Source organism: Sarcophilus harrisii, chromosome 1 (genome assembly GCF_902635505.1).
Source record: "Sarcophilus harrisii chromosome 1, mSarHar1.11, whole genome shotgun sequence".
Lineage (NCBI taxonomy): Eukaryota > Metazoa > Chordata > Mammalia > Dasyuromorphia > Dasyuridae > Sarcophilus > Sarcophilus harrisii.
Genome location: NC_045426.1, coordinates 606,578,455 through 606,598,137, shown reverse-complemented (window position 1 = coordinate 606,598,137; position 19,683 = coordinate 606,578,455). Strand labels below are relative to the sequence as shown.

General features: G+C 34.2%; 1 protein-coding gene across 2 annotated transcripts in view; it reads right to left on the bottom strand.

Annotated features, from left to right (window-relative positions):
* The window catches only part of COL14A1 (collagen type XIV alpha 1 chain), a 249,753-nt gene that overhangs the window by 111,495 nt on the left and 118,575 nt on the right, over nucleotides 1-19,683 (bottom strand). For both annotated transcript variants that reach the window (XM_031947145.1, XM_031947146.1), the window contains exons 20-23: nucleotides 14,740-14,869; nucleotides 11,766-11,888; nucleotides 11,438-11,587; nucleotides 6,551-6,667 (exon numbers count right to left, since the gene is read on the bottom strand). In XM_031947145.1, coding sequence (XP_031803005.1) covers nucleotides 6,551-6,667; nucleotides 11,438-11,587; nucleotides 11,766-11,888; nucleotides 14,740-14,869 — 520 coding nt within the window. The remainder of the gene's footprint in view (nucleotides 1-6,550; nucleotides 6,668-11,437; nucleotides 11,588-11,765; nucleotides 11,889-14,739; nucleotides 14,870-19,683) is intronic.

The following is a 19,683-nucleotide window of genomic DNA, read 5'->3' as shown; positions in this document are numbered from 1 at the left end:
GTGGTTTGCCATTTTCTTCTTCAGCTCATTTTACAAATGAGGAAGATGAGGGTTAAGTGACTTAAACAGGATCACATAACTACAAAGTATCTGAGACTAATTTGAATTCAGACTCAGCACTGTATCCACTTCACCAATTGCCTGTAGTTCCATAAAGAATCAAAGTCCTAGAAATCTGCCCTCCTCCTGTCCCTAATAGATTTCCCTTTTGTTCTGATTACTAGACTACCTGGCAGGGCATCCTTCTAGCTTCTATGGGAGTCCATGAGAGGCTCTTGACACCCTTGTTGCATAGTACCCTGGATTCAGAATCAAGAGAAAGGGGTGCATTCAATATTTATCCTATGTGGGATCCTCAGAAAACCCTTAATTTCTTTTTCCTTCAATAAAACTGATCTTGGAAAATTAGGCTAATAAACTTGCCATGCCTACTTCATGCTATAGGATTAAATGAGATAGTGTATGAAAGAAGCTTTATAAGCTGTAAAGTATTCTTTAAATGTCAGTTATTATTTTCTTTTTTAAAAAATCATGCCTGTTGGAATGCCTACAGACTAATTTAAATTTTCTGCATTTTTTCACTCCTTTCAAATTCTTCTTGATATAATGCCTTACATTTATATGGTGCCTCATACTGTAGAAATATATTCAGCATGAGTAGTGGACAGATAGTTGGCCTTGGAGCCAGAAAGAACTCAGTGTCTCTGACACAAGCAAATCATTTAATCTCCTCAGTGTTCTACAGATTCTAGGAAACTCAACATTCTAAATAGTAGAGAAGTTGCCAACTGCATTAATGGAAGGAGTTTCCCATCAGGGAATTCTCAATGTCAGTTAATTCACAGGTCCAGTCCCTATCCTTTTATACTTTTTAGAAAGATTTCATATGTCCTCTTCTTATCTGATGTCCAAAAAACCATGTGAGTTAAATTAACAGAGCATAGCACAGAGGGGAGAATATTGACTATAGATACAAAAGAAGTGGACTGAAATATTGGCCTTACCTGTTATCAGTTAACTTAATCAACAAGCATTTATCAAAAACTGACTATGGGACAGGATTTATGACTTTTTATGACCTTTTATAAATCACAGCTAAGGCAGATAATTGGCACAGTAGATAAAATGCTATTGTCTGGAGACAGGAAAACCTGATTTTAAATCCTTTAACATTAGTTGTGTGACTCTTGGTAAGTCACTTAACTCTATGTGTCTCAGTTTCCTCATCTGCAAAATGAGCTGAAAAAGGAAATGGCAAATCACTCCAGTGTCTTTACAAAAAAACAAAACAAAACAAATAAGGTCATGAAGAGTCAGATATGACTGAAAACACTAAACACCAAGGTCACAAAGGTGGAAAAGAGTATTTGAACTCAAATCTTCTACTCTAAATTCAGTTTTCTTTCCTCTGTACCACAGGGAACTCCTAGGAATTGAGGAAACAAACTGAATCATGATAGTTTCCAGTGGTATCATTTCCTCTTTCATTTAGGTTAATTCTTCTCTTTATAAATCTTTGTGAATATATAAGATAAAGAAGTTGAATTTTGTTTTTTGTTTTTACTTTTTACAAAATAAAAATATATTTTCCAATATGGGAGAATTGTGATTGATATAATAAAATCATTGAGGAAGGATTTATAGATTCTTTCCAAAACAAATAAATATTTACGAGAATGGACGTAGTGGCCGTGTTACTTCTGGCCCTTGTGATACATGCTTACTGGCTCTGCTTTAAAGCAAAACATTGTCATTGGTCAAATTATGATGGATTTCTCTAGTGTCATGTGCCAGAAACACTGCATCAAATGAAGCCACAGTTTGCCCTTTGGGACAATTAGAAATTTTCATAGACCAGGATGGAAAAATGCCATCTTTGTAATACATTTAACTTTATGAGCTGAGACCAAATAAATTATCTAAACTGTTATAACAAATATTGATGAGTCTACCAATATAAAACATCAGAAACTGATAACAAAAGCTCAAGACCCATAATATAGTGAATCTGAGCTGAGCTGTTGGAATTTTAAGTTTTTTTATCCCATCTCCTTTACTGCTCTGACTTCAGTTGTAAAGATTAATTATTCAACAAGTTTAGTCTCAGGAAGAAATTATTCTTCTTATGAGTTTTTGGACTCTTGATTCCAGAAAAATAGAATGATATCAGACCTGGATAGACTTACATGAACTAATGCTAAGTGAAGTGAGTAGAACCAAGAGAATACTGTGTACAGCAACAACTCTGATGGACTCTTTTCAACAATGAGGTGATTCAGACCAATTCCAATAGACTTGTGATAGAGAGAGCCATCTGCATCTAGAGAGAGGACTGTGGGGACTGAATGTGGATCACATTTTCTGGATCATAATATAGTATTTTCACCATTTTTATTGTTTTTTTTTTTTGCTTCTCTTTTTTTCTTTTGCATTTTCCCTTTTTTATCTGATTTTTCTTGTGCAATATGATAAATGTGGAAATATGCACAGAAGAATTGCATAGGTTTAACATATATTGGATTACTTGCTATCTAAGGAAGGAGGTGGGGGAACAAAGGGAGAAAATTTTGGAACACAAAATTTTGCAAGGGTGAATGTTGAAAACTATCTTTTCATATATTTTCAAAATAAGAAGCTATTTATTTTAAATATCAGAGAAGTTGCATTATAACACCATATTGTTGTTTTGTCACATTCAGTTTTGTCTCTGTGACCTCATTTTGGATTTTCATGGCACTGGAATAATTTATCATTCCCTTCTCCAATTCATTTTACAAATGAGAAAGCTGAGGCCAAAGGGGTTAAGTGACTTGTTCAAAGTCATACAGCTAGTGTTTGGTGCTGAACCAGAACTCAGGAAGATGAGTCTTCCTGATTTTAGGCACTGTATCACCCAGTTGTCTATGTCAGAAGATAATGGGAATGATCATGTATTCTATTCAGACACAGAATGAAGAGCCCCAAGTTATTCATGAAATATGGAGTAGTTGTGACAGCTGGATAATTGGAATTGGAATTGGAAATGAATTAAATTATAAGGTAAAATTCCAAGTTCTATCCCCGATGGTTAGTCATCTCAAAGATAACTCCTAGAACAGACCAGAACCGTTAGAACATCTTTACAATTAACTTAGTCTTGTAGAAGTTTCTGATTCCCCCAAGTCCCATTTTGTCCGTGGGGTCTGATCCAGAATGAATCAAAGGCAAAGAAAACTCTGATCTTGAACCTGATATGTGGCTGACTGGTTGTCCCAAATTGGGTTGTTACTTTGTCCCTCTTGAAGAGACCTTTGACCCCAACAATTTCTTTTTCCTTGACTATAAAGATATTTTATTTCATCTTTTAATATTTTTTATCTTTAATTTATTAATTTATTTTATCTTTAATATAAAGATTATATATATAAAGAATTTATTTTATCTTTAATATAAAGATATTTTAAATTTTCATAGTGCCCATTTAAGAAAAAAAAAAAGACAGGATTAGAAATACTTTTAAAAAAAAGTCCTGGGATGTCATTAGTATGAGAAACTTCCAATGAGAATTTTCCTTCTACTGATGAAGATTAGAACCTGCTCTACAATTTCTAATTTTAGTTAATGGCATGGGGGGTGTGTGACACTAAGACATTAAATTATTTGTCTTGGGTTATAAAGTCACTATGTCAAAGGCATATCTGATCCCAAGTTTTCCTGACTCTAAGGCCAGCTCTGAGATTACCTCTCTTTATAGGACAAATTGGAAAACTACCAAATTGGAAACCCCTCAAATGGTGAGGAGCAATATTTTAAAATAAACAGGTGCACAAATATTTTTTGGATTTCAGTTGTACCTGACTCTTTGTCAATCCCAATTGGGGTTTTCTTGGCAAAGATATTGGAGTTATTTACCATTTTCTTTCCCAGTTTATTTTACAGATGAGTAACTTAGGCAAACAGGGTAAATTGACTTGCCTGTGGTCATGTGCCTAATAAGTGTCTGAAGTCACATTTGACCTCAAGAAGATGAGTTTTCCTGACTTCAGACCCAACCCCCTAGCCACTGACCAAAGTGGAGTTTACTAGTTGCCTTTCTACTGACCTACTGTTGCATTGTTATTTTTTCTCAAAAATATGTGAGTGGGAATGAGAGAAAGACAAAGAGATTGAGAGAAAAAGACAGAGCATAGAGAGAAAGCATTTATGAAGTTCTTATCATGGAAAATCAGTCACCATGCTAAAGACTGGGGACACATATAAAAAAAAGGCAAAAAAGTCCTGTCTCCCAAGAAGTTTACATTCTAATAATAATAGTACAATAAGAGGACTGGGAAGCTAAGAAGCTAGGGGAAAATGGGAGCAGGAGGGCTGCTAGTGCTCATATGATAGCATGGCTGGAGATGGAAGTGCACTAGAAGCTTGAGTAAAATAAGACCCAGGGATCTACCACAGCCTCAGATGGCTCTGGGGGCCAGCAGACCACCTCACTTCTCTCAGTGGTGGTGAGTGATATCATCACTTCTAAACAGCTGGTAGTCCTGTCTTAGCTTCCCATGGAACAATGGACTCCTAGCATCAGAAGATATTCAAAGGTGGAGTTAATAAGACAGCAAAAACATCCTATCTGAAAGCCAGTCACTTCTACTTCAGTCACAAAAGATTCAAATATACATTTCCCCTTTTTCTTGAACCTACTCATAGGAACTGATTGCCGGTATGTTGATTAGCCACAATAATGAAAAAAACAGACTTCAGAGTGAATGAGTTATGGCCTAATTGAATCACAAAATCTTTTGATGTATTAAATGTTAATGAGAAAATGAACAGCACTTTTTGTTCATTCTTATTCAATCAAAACTGTCTTGGATCCGTTAAAGACATTTCTGGCTGCTTCCCCATTATGCTGAGGAAGTACAAGTTAGGTTAACTCCCAGATAAGAAGGAAGTCTAAGCTCAAGTTCCTGCCAACAAAGATCTTGGCTTTACAAACAGCTTATTTGTTTCAGGCTTCCAGATTAATGTTATCTTTGGTTACACTGGTTACATTGGTTACACAGTACAACATAAGGGGCCAATCACTGATCCACAAATAAGCTAACTATCTAGGAGATTTGTACAAGTAGATTTGACTGATTATACTTTTAAATTATTTTCCATTCATCTTTTGAATCATTCTGTATGACTAGCTTTTTAAAGACTTTCCACATAAATGTATTTCCTTTCATTTTTCCCTTTTAAATACTGGAGTATACATATATATTTACACATACACACATATGTATATATTTAAATATATACACATATTTGCACATATGTGACACATGTATAGAGGTATGTATATACATGTCTCTGTGTGTATATATAGACACACATATATATATATGTCTATATATGTGTGTGTGTACCCCCAAAAAACCCAAATGAGGTCACAAAAAGTTGAACATTATTAAAATATCTAAACAACTACAAATATGTTTGTATGTATATGTGCATATACACATTGTATGTATGCATGCATATATACACACATATACTTCATCTTGGTGGTATAAATGACCATCACACCATTTTATCAATTGGTAGAGACTTTTCTGCTTCTCTACTAATTTGACAAGAAGTCCTTTAAAAATAATTTCGTTTTTTCTATTGGTACCCCAATAAAATCTCTGCAAATTTTATGTGCAATGCCTGTGGTAAAATATGATGTGGTAAAAAAAAATTCATCATAGAATCAGAAATCCTAACTTTCAATCTCAACTCAGTCATTTACTATTGCTGTGAATTTGGGCAAATTATTTCACTTTATCCTCATTTTCATCAGCTGTAAATTGGATGTAATACTGTTTCAATGTCAACTTCACATTTTTGTGAAAATCAGATGAATATTATAATTACAAAATGCTAAATAAAAAGGACATTGTTATTCTGCCTAATTATAACAATAACAACCTCTTTTTTTTCTCCACTAGAATTTTTAGTCCTTTAGAAAAGGAGGTTGATTCTACGAATAATTGAGCAAAGAAAATTAAAAAGCTTTCAGTTTACTTGAGAATTACAACACCCAGGAGGAAATAAATTCACATATCACATATCATGCAGGTAGTTACTTGAACTACTAAAGGAGGGAAGGAAAATCCTTACCCCAAAAATGATGCCACAAGAAATATAAAACTAAAAACAAACAGCCAGATAGGTTGCAAGCCCAAGTACAGTGACAGCTTATTTTATGTAATTCTGGTCTCCCCAAGTAGATTGCTAGGATGTTGTGGGGCTTCATGTACAGGGTGCTAGACTAGGTATCCAAAACACCAAAGTTTAAATCTTGTTTTAGACACTTATGAGCTGTATGACCATGGGCAAGTCAATTAACCTATCTGAGTTTTAATGTATTCACTTGAAAAATAAGTATAATAATAGAATTTACTTCCCAATACTATATAAATGTGAGTTATTATTATGAGAGCTGTGAGTGCATCCTGTGTATCTGTACCCCTTTGATCCTCACAGTATCAAATACAGTGATGAGCACAAAGCAGGTGACTGAAAAGCATTGTCAAACACAAGGTCTTACCTTTGAGATTCTCTATGGCAACCCGGTAAGCAGTAGCATGATTGTGCAGTTTCCATTTGAGGCACAAGCTATTTGTTTGAATTCTTTCTGCTTCAAGATCAGTCACTCCCAGGAACACTAGAATGAAATGGAAATATTAATATCTACACTCTGTGGGGAATGTCTTATAGTATCCTATTTGTACACAGAATGAAATGGGGGGGGGCAGGTTTAGAGTTCCAAATACAACTCTGGAATTAAATTCAAACTCTATTATTAATTTAATACTTGAATCATTATGCCTAGAATGCTTCTGCTTCCATACTTTCCTAAGGAACCGAAGAGTACTATGGTATAGTATAGTATGGTATAGAAGAGTAGTATGGCATAGTAATGAACAAATAAAATATAAATACAAAGGTATTAAAGAAAACCTTATTCCATTGAAATTGCTCTCTCCAAAGTTACCAAAGATTTCTTAGTTGCCAATTCCAATGGGCTTTTCTCAACCCTCATTCAGCCTTTTAATCAGCCCATTCCTTTTTGATACTCTTTTCTCTTTGGGTTTTTAGACCATCACACTTACTGGTTGGTTCACTTCTAACCTCTCTGACCTCTTCTTTTCTGTCCCTTTTGCTGGATTCTCATTTAAACCCTCTACTCATAGGTTGTCAGGGTTCTGATCTGGGGCTCTCTTCTCTTCTCCTTGTATACTGCTTCACCTAATAATCTCATCAGCTCTCAAGAATTTAATTACTGATGATTCTTAAATTTATTTATCTTGTCTCAATCTCTTTGCAGACCAACTGTCTCCCAGACATCTCAAAATGCATGTCCAATAGACATCTTGAGCTCAACAAAGACAAAATGTTGTTTTGCATCCAAAACCTTTCATAATCCAGCCCTGCCCTATCATTCCAATCTTCTTATACCTTGTTCTCCCAAACATATTTTTTGATCCAATAACACTGGCCTCCTGACTGTTCCATGAACAAGATATTCTACCTCTCAGCAATAGATGTTCTCTCTGGTGGCCCCCATGGTCCCCTTACTCACTTCTGCCTTCCTTCTACCTTCCCTAACTTCTTTCAAATTCCAACTTCTTCTATAGAAGCCCTTCCCAATGTCTTTTAATTCTAGTGCTCTTTTCTGTTTATTGTTTATGACTTAGCTTGCAAATAGCTTAGTATTATGAGCTATTCTCATATGAGCATAACTCATATGAGTTATATGGAGTTATTGTTATATATAGTTGTTGCCTTCTCCATTAGATTGTAAGCTCTTTGAGGACAGGGACTGTCTTTTGTCTCTTTTTGTAGCCCCAGCATTTAGCCCAGTGCCTGACAAGGCACTTACTAAATGTTTTTTGACTAATTGAATAACAAAAGGAGTCAGTGTAGTAAAAAGAAAAGAACCTGGATTTAGAGTCATAAAACCTGTATTCAAATCCAGATTTTACTAAGTTTGCCTATATGATCTTGGGCAAGTCAGTCTCTCTGTACCTCAGTTTTCTTGTCTGAAAATGAAAGGATTGAACTAAAAGACCTTGGTGGTCCATTCCAATTCTAAATGTAGGATGCTATGATCTTAGGCTATTTAACTCCTGTGGGTCTTGACTTCATTTATAAAAAGAAGATTTTGGACTAGGTGAAAGAAAGAAAACAAGCATCCATTATGTGTCCAACACTATGCTAAGCATCATCTCTGGGAGGTAAGTGTTGTTATTGTCCCCATTTGGGATTTTCTTGGCAAAGACATTGAAATGACTTGTCATTTCCTCCTCTGGCTCATTTTACAATTGAAGAAACTGAGGCATACAGGGTTAAGTGACTTGCCCAGAGTCACATGACTAGTAAACAGCTGAAGCGAAATATGAATTTGGATCTTCCTGACTCCAGGCTCTGTGCTCCTATCTATTGTTGCTCAGATAATTGTTCTGGTTCTCTCCAAATTAAAATGAATCACTTTAAAGACAACCAAAACATAAACCCTGGTTTCAGGCACAGGCAAATGGATAAGACAAAAATATTTAACTGAATGAAATACAGTCGATCTTTATTTTATATATATATAAAATATATATATTATATATATAATAACATAATAACATAAAATATATATAATAAATAAATAAAATATATATAATATATATATAAAATAACAAGAAACCAACTGTCTTTGAGACAGACACAAATGAGATAAGCCATGTGGTATAGCAAGAGAGAGCACATAAAATTTTGACAGTACAAAATTATAGACATGTAAGTGATTCACGTGAAAATTGATAAAAACAAAAGTTAATTTTTTTCATCTTTGTATTCTAAGAACTTAGGACAATGTTATGCAAACTATAAATATCTATTAAATGTTTATTAAATTAAATTAAATTAAATGTTATTTTGTTGAATTTTTACCCTATTGAACTGATATTAAAATTTTATTGAATAGGCAAAACAAAAAGGTTGTTTTTTTTTTTTTTTAACATATGACAATATCTCTGAGACACAGCATAATCTAGTGGAGAAAAAACCTATTCTCTGAGGTAGAAAGTCCAGTTGCTGACCCATCCTTATTGTATGATCTGAGGCAGTCACTTACCTTTCAGAGCTCCTGATCAATTCTCTCAAACTTTATGTTGCTAAACAGTACCCATCTGCATTAGCAAAAGGATTTCCTTATCTAGAGATCTCTAATGAAATCAGAAGTTGGGTAAAATAAGAAAAAACAAAAAAGGAGAGCTTCTTTTTTGGAATGCCACAACTCTTTCCTTGACCCTATTTTGTTGGACATTTTTTGTCAGAAACTTGGCTAAAAGAAGAATGTCATCATTCTTCTTGATGACAATCTTATCAGGTTTGCAGATGGCATGAAACTGGGAGGGATAGCTAATATTTTATGGATTCAAGATCCAAATAAATCTCAACAGCTAGAACAATGAATCACATTTTAATTAGGTGAAATTTAATATAGATAAATATAACATTCTATACTTGGCTTAAAAAACAATAACCAATAATTGGATTGGGGAGATACAGTTAGAAAGCTATTTGTACAAAAATATCTAGGGGTTTTCATGGACTAAAAGTTCTGAATGTAACATAGGAGATGAAAAAAAAATTCATGTGATCTTAAAATATCTTTGTAGAAGGAGTTTTTAGAACAAAAAATTTAATCCATATCAAGACACTGTTCAATACTTGATGTATCCAATACTGGGTACCCCATTTAACAAACAATGTTAACAAGCAGTGGTTGTAACAATGGAATGAGCACAATTTGTAGAGTCAGGGGTCCAGAGTTCAGAACCCATCCTTGACTCTCAGTACTTGTAGGAGCTTTAGCAACTTAACTTTCCTGGACTTTGGTTACCTCACCCATAAAATGAGGGGAGTTGGACTATATGGCTTTTGAAGGTCATTTCAAAGTTAATATCCAAATTAGATCTTTTGCGCCAACATAAGAAAAATTTCCAAACATTCAGAGCTGTCAAAAAATGAAATCAGCTTTCTTAAGAGATGAGTTGCCCATCAATGGAAGACTTCAAATGAAGCTGAATGACCACTTGCCAAGGTGTTGTAGAGGGCGTCCATATTCAGATTGGATTAGGTATCTGTACTTCTAATTCTAAGATGCTGCAATAAATCTTTGCAATATATTTCTCATATTTGCTAGAACATTTTTCCACATATAAAATATGACATCCTTGAAGTCAAAGACTGTGGTTTTTTTTTTTTTTTTTTTTACTAGTTGGCTTCTCAGCATTCAACATGGTGTCATTTTCATTAGAAGTGCCCAATCCTATTTAGCCTTTATTTAGCATTTTCCCCTTTCTCTTCCAGGGCCAATTAAAAGAACTAAAAACTCACAAAATGACCTTTTATTTCAGAGAAGTAGCTATGGCAATAACTCTCTACTATATGTGTGGCATACTTCTAATTAGTAATTGGGAACTTTTTTCTCTTTATTTGGAAATAATGATCCACTCAAAATCTTAACTGAAGGGCAAAAAGCCACACAGAAATCAAATAAAAAGCATATTAACAAGCAAATTATTTTAAATTAAATAAAAAGTATAAGAAAAGGCTAACTAATGAAATTAGTTTGGGGATTTGAGAGTGACATCAGAAGTTTGGTCTGTTTTATTTAATGAATAATATAAAGCTTTATTTCATGATGATGAATATTTAAATACACTTCCTCAATTTTGTGATATTAATTGATTTCTGTGTATTCAGAGAAAGAAGAGGGAAACAGTTGGGAGTTCATGGCAATGACAGGGTCTCAAATTTGTGGGATAGCATAAAACCCATACCAGAGAAGATTGGCTTTAAGTGAACTAAGTTCTTGAAATGAGAAAATCTTTGGTAGACATCTTAGAGGAAGACAATTTCCCTGTAGCAATTTTGATTAGGACTTATTCCTGCCTGACAGCAGATTTTATCAAAAAAAAAAATTGGGAAATTTTACCTCATTTGAAAAGTTAAAGCAATTTTCCCCCCTACTGAAACAGTTTAACTTCTCTGTTTAACAGCAAAACACAGAAAATAAATAAGTACTATACTTTACCAATATTTTTAGTGCCATTTTAGTGCCACTCTCTGGTCCCCAAAATTTACGTGTCTCAGATGAATGGTATAACAAGTTTTTTTCCTACAAGTTTTTATCATAGCTATCTGAATTCCATGTTAATGCTAATCTGCTCTATCAATGAACTATTTTCCTACCTTACAAGCATATGACAAATATTAGATAAAGTATTCTCTGTTCCACTAATGAGGTTTTAGATGTTATTTCCTACAAAAGACCTATGTAGAGAAAAAGAAAAGGCCATTTGGGAAAGAATAATTAATCAATGAATTAAAAGGTTGTCATGTCTGAAGACTGAAACCAACAGAATGTGAGACTTACAAGTCTTCACTTCGCTTGTCAGTGCATCACTAAAGCCAGAAGGATAAGAGGCAAACACTTTCACGTTGTATTCTGTTCCACTGGCGAGGTTTCGAATCAGAATGGTATTAATATCATTCCCCACAAAAGTCTCTAATGCTTGACCGGGAACTGAAGGAACAGGAAAAATGAACTTTAGTAATAATAAAAATCGGCAGAAAAAGAAATCACTTGAAATGTACCCAAAGAGACAATGTTACTTTCAAATAAAAAGACAAGATCAAGTAGTTATATGAAAAAATGGGATAAAGCAAATTTTAATTATTTTTACCTTTAATAATTTACTTACCACTAATGGGTTTATAGACAATCCTGTAGCCTTTTGGTGGTGAAGATGGGGGATCCCAAGTAATTCGCAATCTGTTATACCATTCATCTGAGACACGTAAATTTTGGGGACCAGAGAGTGGCACTAAAATGGAGAAAAATATTGATAAAGTATAGTACTTATTTATTCTCTGTGTGTTGCTGTTAAACAGAGAAGTTAAATTGTTTCAGTAGGAAATATCAAAAAAAAAAAAAAAAAAAGGTACCCTTTTTATAGGCCAGTACAAAAGAATAATTCCTAGTAGCTTAGCTCCTCAGAATCCAAAACAGCATTCTGAAAGAAACTCCCATCAGTGAAGTCCATCCTTTACATAATTGATTCATCTTAACTTTGGGGATTCTAACTAAACCCTAAAAATTACTAAGATATCTTTAATGCTTTTGATAAAATATTTACAGTCATGTCCAAACTCTTCTTAGGGACATATTTCCACCCTATACACTCATCAAAGGTTCCCTCCTCCCTTCTCCCCAAACAAACTCAGAATAATGATTATTATTTCTATTGAAACATGATTGTGGAGAAAATTGCTTGAAAAAATAGCCATCAATAGTTGCTTAGGGATCTTTTTATTCTAGAAAGATATAACAGATAGTCTGTTATTTGTTTGGTAATGGAGTTTGACCCAATTCAATTCAGTATCTACTGAGTATCTATTGTGTGGATAGCATTATGCTGGGTATCAATGTGCAACAATTAAAAAAAAACAAACCCCCAGCCCTTTGTCCTCAAGGATATTATAGTCTACTAAATTTATATTGTAGTACAAATTGCAGTATTATAGGGATGAAAGAGAGATTCAGAAAAGGTGCTCTAAAAATATGAGATGATAGAGCCATATTATCGATGATACAACAGAAATATTAATAGAGATGTTTAGTCTGAAAATTGCATTTGTTTGGCTTTTTTTAAAAAATGGGTTGAGAGCTGAGACAAGAAGCAGAGGATACTGATCAAGTCAGGATAAGAGTGCTTTCTGGAAACACTCTGTGTTCTGTTCCCTGCCCCAATATTGCTTGATTAAAGAACTGGAAACATTCAGCCAGAAGAACATGCTCATTGTCTTCAAATCTTTAAAGAACTGTTATGTGTAATGAGGAATAGATTTGTTATGTTTGGTCTAAAGGGGCAAAATTAGTAATAATAAATAGTATTTATAGAAAGACAGATTTAGGTTTGATATAAAAAAATTTTCCAGACACTTCAAGGATCCCAAAGTAAAATAGGCTATTTTGAAACAGTGGATTCTCCCTCACTAGAAGTTTTCAAGAAAAAGCTGAATGATCACTTGTTGGTATGTCATAGACAGGGATTGAGTTCAGAAGTAGGCTGACTAATGTTATATTATATAATTCTGTGATTCTGTGTTCTTCCACTTTGTCCCAAGTCATAATAATATTTCAGTATTGTCTAAATGTTAAGTCAGGTCATGTAACTAAGGAAATGGAAATGACCTAAGGAGTACTTAGCACAACCAATTCCATGGAACTAGTTTGATCCATCTGTCTTGAATCTAAAATAAATCAGGCAACAGACCTAAAATGTAATATGCTCTTTTGTGAGGCATTGCATTTTCTATAATTACATTTACATTTTCATAGCCATTGGACAGCACTGGAAATTACCAAAACAACTTGGGAATGGGGAGAAAAGGAATATTTTAGTACTATTAAATAAAAGAGCCACTGTAAATTTTTTAAGTCAAGTCAAATCTAAACAGCTGAATTTTCTCCCTCTCTCCTCCCTCTCTCCCTCTCTCCTTTCTTTCTTTCTTTCTTTCTTTCTTTCTTTCTTTCTTTCTTTCTTTCTTTCTTTCTTTCTTTCTTTCTTTCTCTCTCTTTCTTTTTTCTTTCTTTCTCTTTCTTTTTTCTTTCTTTCTTTCTCTCTCTTTCTTTCTTTTTTCTTTCTTTCTTTCTTTCTATATTCTTTCTTCCCCTTCTTCATTCTATCTTCCTTCTCTCTCTTCCCTCCTATCTTCTATTCTTTCCTCTCTTCTCCTACTCTTCCTTCTTGCCATACTCCTTCCCTCTCTTCTTTCCATCTTCCCTTCCTCTCTTCATTTTATCTTCTCTCTTTCCTACTCTCTCTTTCTTCTTTTCTGTCCTCTTCTTCTTTTCTTCCTTCCTTCTTTCCTTCCTTTTTCTTTTTCTTTACTTGGTTCTTTTCTTGGTGGTGAATTCTGCATCAGTTCATACAAGTCTCCTCAAGTTTCTCTTGATTCTACATATTCACCACTTCTTATGGCATAATGACAATTAATTTCATTCATAAACCATTATTTTTTTTTTCAGTAATTCTCCAATGGAGGGACATTCATTTTGTTTCCAATTATTTGCTAACACAAAAGAGCATTTGTTACTTCCTTGGATTATGTACCCAGGAGTAGGATCTCTTGGTTGAACAAAAGATTACCTTCCTCAGAGAAACTGCTTTTTCAAAATTCTCCAATGGAGGGACATTTATTTTGTTTCCAATTATTTGCTAACACAAAAGAGCATTTGTTACTTCCTTGGATTATGTACCCAGGAGTAGGATCTCTGGGTTGAACAAAGGATTACCTTCCTCAAAGAAACTGCTTTGGATCAGTTTATAGCTCCACCAATCATGTAGTAGTATGCCTTCTCCCAGCAGCTCTAACACTGACTATTTTTAACTTTTGAGTTTTTTTTGCCAATTTTGAGGAACTAAAATTTTAAACTATTGCACCAGAAAATTCACATATTGCCAAACTAAATGTATGATGTGTTGAGAGAAGACCTCAGGTTCATACTATCATCTGCTCGATGTTTATTAACATCATAGCACAGATATCAGATTTTACTTAGCTATTTCTTGGGAGCATAAATAATATGTTCCTGAGAAATAATAAAAAAGTTCATTTATGAAAATAATAAATTTTTAGACTAATATCCAGGGGCAGAGGGTTTATACTCACAGGTTTTTCCAGGGGCTGATACACTGACCCCTTCTCCATCAGAATAGATGGGAGTCACAGTGACTTTGTATTCAGTATCTGAAAGCAGAGGCTTGAGAAGAAGTTGGTTCTGTTTTCCTGGCACCATAACCTAAATTGAAAAATCAAAATCTTATATTTATAAGTCTCCTAGACATTTCTTCCTATTATTTCAATATAAGAAGAGTCCCTTAGCCCCCTACCATAATCAGAATTGAGGGCTACATAGAGGGAGAAGAGAGGTGGAAAGAAGAAAAAGGGAAAGTATGAGATAGATTTTCTGTCTGCAACTCACCCTCATGGACACCTTTTGATTCTAACCATAAATATAGAAAGTTTAAATCTGAGACTCTGATGAGTTGTACTGAATAATATTATTCTCTCTCTATCTCAAATCTTTGGAAATCATCCAGATCCAAATGATTAATGCCCTGTATAAAAGAGCAGGTGTTTGTGGTTCTTGGGGAGGTCAGTTTACAACATCGGCCTGCTGTCTTTGTGACTCAGTATAAGTAGTCCCTTGAAAATTCAGTCTTTCATTATTTTGTTATCCTGTCAGCTATAACCCAATCCCAGGATTTACTTGTTTCAGTCATAAAATGGCAGGTGTTAGTTGATGACTACAGCCTTACCCTTGTAATTCTTCTGAGACAGCAATTACAGAAAGAAGAAGAAAAAGAAGAAGAAAAGGAGAAGAAGAAGAAAATAACAAGAAAAAGAAGAAAAGAAGAAGAAAAAGAAAAGAAGGAGAAGGAGGAGGAGGAGGAGAAGAAGAAAAGAAGAAGAAGAAGAAGAAAAGAAGAAGAAGAAAAGAAAAAGAAGAAGAAGAAGAAGAAGAAGAAGAAGAAGAAGAAGAAGAAGAAGAAAGAAGAAGAAGAAGAAAGAAGATAAAAGGAATTTTTATATCTGAGTGGGACACCTCATAAATGCAAATACCACCTCAGTGTCTTTCTAAGGAGTTCTGAAAATAAAGTTGGTGAGGTGTTAGGCCCTAATAGAAGGGAAGCAGTTTCTTCAAGCATCACTGTAAATAAATTCTAATCTACCCAAATTCTCTCAATGGTAATCCCAAAATAATTTCTTCTAATCTTTCTGTTGTAGTCCTCTTGCATGCCACCTGTGATCAGTTCAGAAAACAAATCATTTTTGGAAAAGATGCTGGGCTGCCAAGCTTGCCTGGAAAGAGTTAAGGAGTCAAAGGCCAGGGACAGCTGGATTTGCTCCTCAAAGGAAGGGCCAGGGTAAAAAGCCAGCAGGCGTAACCACGGGGTTTGGCTCAGTAGCTCTGCCTTTGGATGAGAGGAAATCAATAAATCATGAACTAAACCCAAGAAAGCCTTTAGTTGAACCCTGAAGTAAATGTAGCTTGGATTTGGTTAAGCCTTCAAAACAAGAAGACATTGCTTTTATTATCATTATTATTATTATAAAAGAAGTGTAGCTTGGGTAATTTTATACTGATTAGGAAGTTAATACATGCCTTTTTTAGGAAGACACAAGGAAAATGCCCATAGCCATAATTAATTTGGGACTTGGAAGTAAAGTAAAAAAGTCAAAGAGAAAACTTGGTAGGAAACTACAGTAAGGATGCTTAATTGCTTTATCCTTAGACTAGTTTAACCTCAAAAATAGAGAAAATGGAAAGGTTTTGTTTTGTCCCAATTTGTATTATGCATTTGATATAGTTTCTTCCAAAACAATTCCCTTCAACTTTGTCTTTTTCTATCTTTGTCTCTCTGTGTGTCTCTCTTGGTTTTTCTGTTTTTCTGTCTGTCTCTGTCTCTGTTTCTGTGTCTGTCTCTGTGCCTCTCTCTGTCTCTATCTCTGTCTCTCTTTCTGTCTCTGTCTCTCCCTGATTTTGCCTCTCTGCCTGCTATCTAGATACTAATAAGGAAATTCTTTCCAGGTAATTTTCAAACAAACCATTCATGATGATATACCTGAAATTGAGGTCATTGCATAATTCATTATTTTCTATCTCTGAAACAAATATTTCACCTTGGGACCTATCAAAATTCACACCTGGAAGCTATTATTATCCTCAACACCTGGACGACTGAAAGATGGTCAGGGTATTTTCTGCTTCATTTAGTTGTCACTTGCAATGTATTGAAGAAGCAATTGTTAGCTCTTATAATTCCCAAAATACTTTACCTCAGTAACACACTCAAGGGTAATATTTAAATGTGCTCTGTGAATGTCCTTAAGTGTCTATTTCTTGGTAAGTTAGGTAAGTTAGGCAGCTAAGTAGTGTGGTAGATGGAGTATTGGATCTGAAATCAGGAAGATTCATTTTCCTGAGTTCAAATCCAGCCTTAGAGACTTATTAACTGTATGCCTCTGTGCTAATCACTCAACCCTCTCCTTAGTTTCCTCATCTGTAAAAATGAAATGAAAATGCCAAGCCATTCTAGTATCTTTGACAAGAAAACCCTAACTGGGTAAAAAAGAGACAGATATGATTGAACAATACCTAGACAAGACTATCATTTCTGGACAAATATCACACAAAAAGATTTTCATTTTCACATGGGAAGTAAAATGAACCCAATATATCACATGAACTTTTCTGAAAAAGAACTCTAGCATGAAGGAATTCTATTCCAAATCTTCTAATATTCAAAAACTTAAAAAAAATTTTTATTGACAAATAAAACATGGGATTCAGAAGTACAAATATATGGATTCAAATCATGACACAAATTAATTTGGTAGCTGATTTAACAAATTGTCCCTCAGTTTCCTAATCTATAAAATTATGTCTTTCAAGATCACTTCAGCTTTAACATTTATGAATTTATGAATTCTTCATTCAGGACATCATTGTGAATCTTGATATTCAAGCTGAAAAGAATCTGGAGTCCATGGAACTTTCATTTTAAATAAATATGAGGCCAAAATTCCCTGCCAACAGGGAAAAAAAAAAAAAAACCCCAGCCCTTTGAGTGGCTGTCATCCAAATCTCCATAGAGTTGAGTAATGTGATGCTATAAAAATAACTGATTTTGGTCAAGACTGAACTAGTTTCAACTCTTAGGCACTCGAGTGCTAATGGCTGCAAAGATGAAATCTGGTACTTTGTTATCTCCTTCCCTGCACTCCAGTGAGTTACTGAGTGATCCTTTCCAGCTATATTATAAGCTTCCGGAGACCAAGAAAACCACCTCTTTTGGGTGGGGCTCTACTCAAAGCTTTGTCCAATTTTACACATGCAGGCATACTTAATAATCTGTGTATAACTGGGTTTTCCCCTCCAGGATCTCAAAGGATTTGCATTCGAAATCTTTATCAACAAAGTGTTAAATATACAATATTTATGTATGTGTGCTTTGAAGCACTTCATATTAGCAATTTTACTTTCAAGAGAAGAGCAGTTTAAATATAATTACTCTTGTTTTATACATCACAGACTAGATCATAGGAGACTTTGCCACAGACGTATGACTCCTAAATTTTGATATTTATAAACTTCTAGGAGAACCTGGACAAGAGTGGTCCAGAATTGGCAGTCATGGATGGGTTAACACCTAGCACTTTGCTTCTGGCATCTAGAAAATGCTTGTGGATAAATTAGTTGGTCATCAGAGATAGTAGCCACAAAGATAAAATCATAAATATATGTGAAACTTGGAGTCTTAGAGTTTGAGTCCCAAGCTCAACTCTACTGTCTAATAGCTGCATAGCAGCAGACTTAGGATCATGTTTTCATTTTCTTAAGAGTAAAAAAAGATTGAAAGTCAGAAAATCATTTTAAATTGCGCTGAATATTCCTCTTTTGCATTATTTTTATAGTCTGTCCTAAATAAAGGGGGAAAGAGAATAATCTTTTATATATCTGCTGTGTCAGTTACGGCCAGCCATTCTAGCATTCTTGCCAAGAAAATCCCAAATGGTATCATGAAGACATGACTGAAACAACTGAATAACAACAAGGTCATATTTGAACTTGAGTCTTTCTCAAATTCAAGGCCAATGTTCAATCTACTGCTCTTTCTACTTGCCTGAGACCCCAATTCTATCCTTGCTATACAATGTTCTGGGAGAGAATCTCTGTTTACTGTAAAAGGCATTTCGGTGCACTTTTATGAGACTCATCTAAAGATTCTAGCATACATCCAATTTCTTTTTTGTTTTGTTTTGTTTTTATTCTATATATATGCCTGCTTCACTTTTTGTACTATATTTCTGGAATCTTTATATCTCTTCAATGAAAGTGAAGTCTGAAAATGTTAACTAATCACCTCCTATTTGAAATGCATAAGAAAGCTCCCTTACCCAAAGGAATCCATTATAAAGGAATCTTTTCACATTTTCAGCAAAGAAGAGTTTACCTTCCTTTGTTCTGGTGTGTAAATTTGGAATTCATTATAAAGTGGCTGATTTATTTGTTTAAAGTCATACCACACCCTTAGTTAATAATGCACTTCCCCCCCTTCAACTAAAGTCCTTCAAAAATAAATGAATTTTCCTTTCTCCTCTAAAATCACTTTCTCCAAAATATCTCCAAATATGCTGGGGGAATAGTTTAAGGATCCCAGTTCAAAAAATAGGACAGAAAAGCAGCAAAGCTATTTTCTTTTTTTATGTTCTCCTTTGTAAATATAAAATTAGAATACAGAATAAAGATCAGAAAAATAAAATATCTGCATCTGTCCTTTTATAATCATTTCATTTTTAATTTCCTAAAAACATTTATATGTTACATTGAATTTATTACCGGGATGAACTTGTATTATTACTATGCTTGGAATTTCCACAGGTTTTTCTTCCAAGGGTATTTAATGAGAGAATTTAAGACATTCTGAGCTAACATCAGTCTGACTTTACTAAACTATTTTCTGCTAATTTCTATATTTTTTCAGGTAAATATTCTGAAAGAAAGTACTAGAATGAATGGGACTCATTCTCTTCTTTTGATGATGAGAT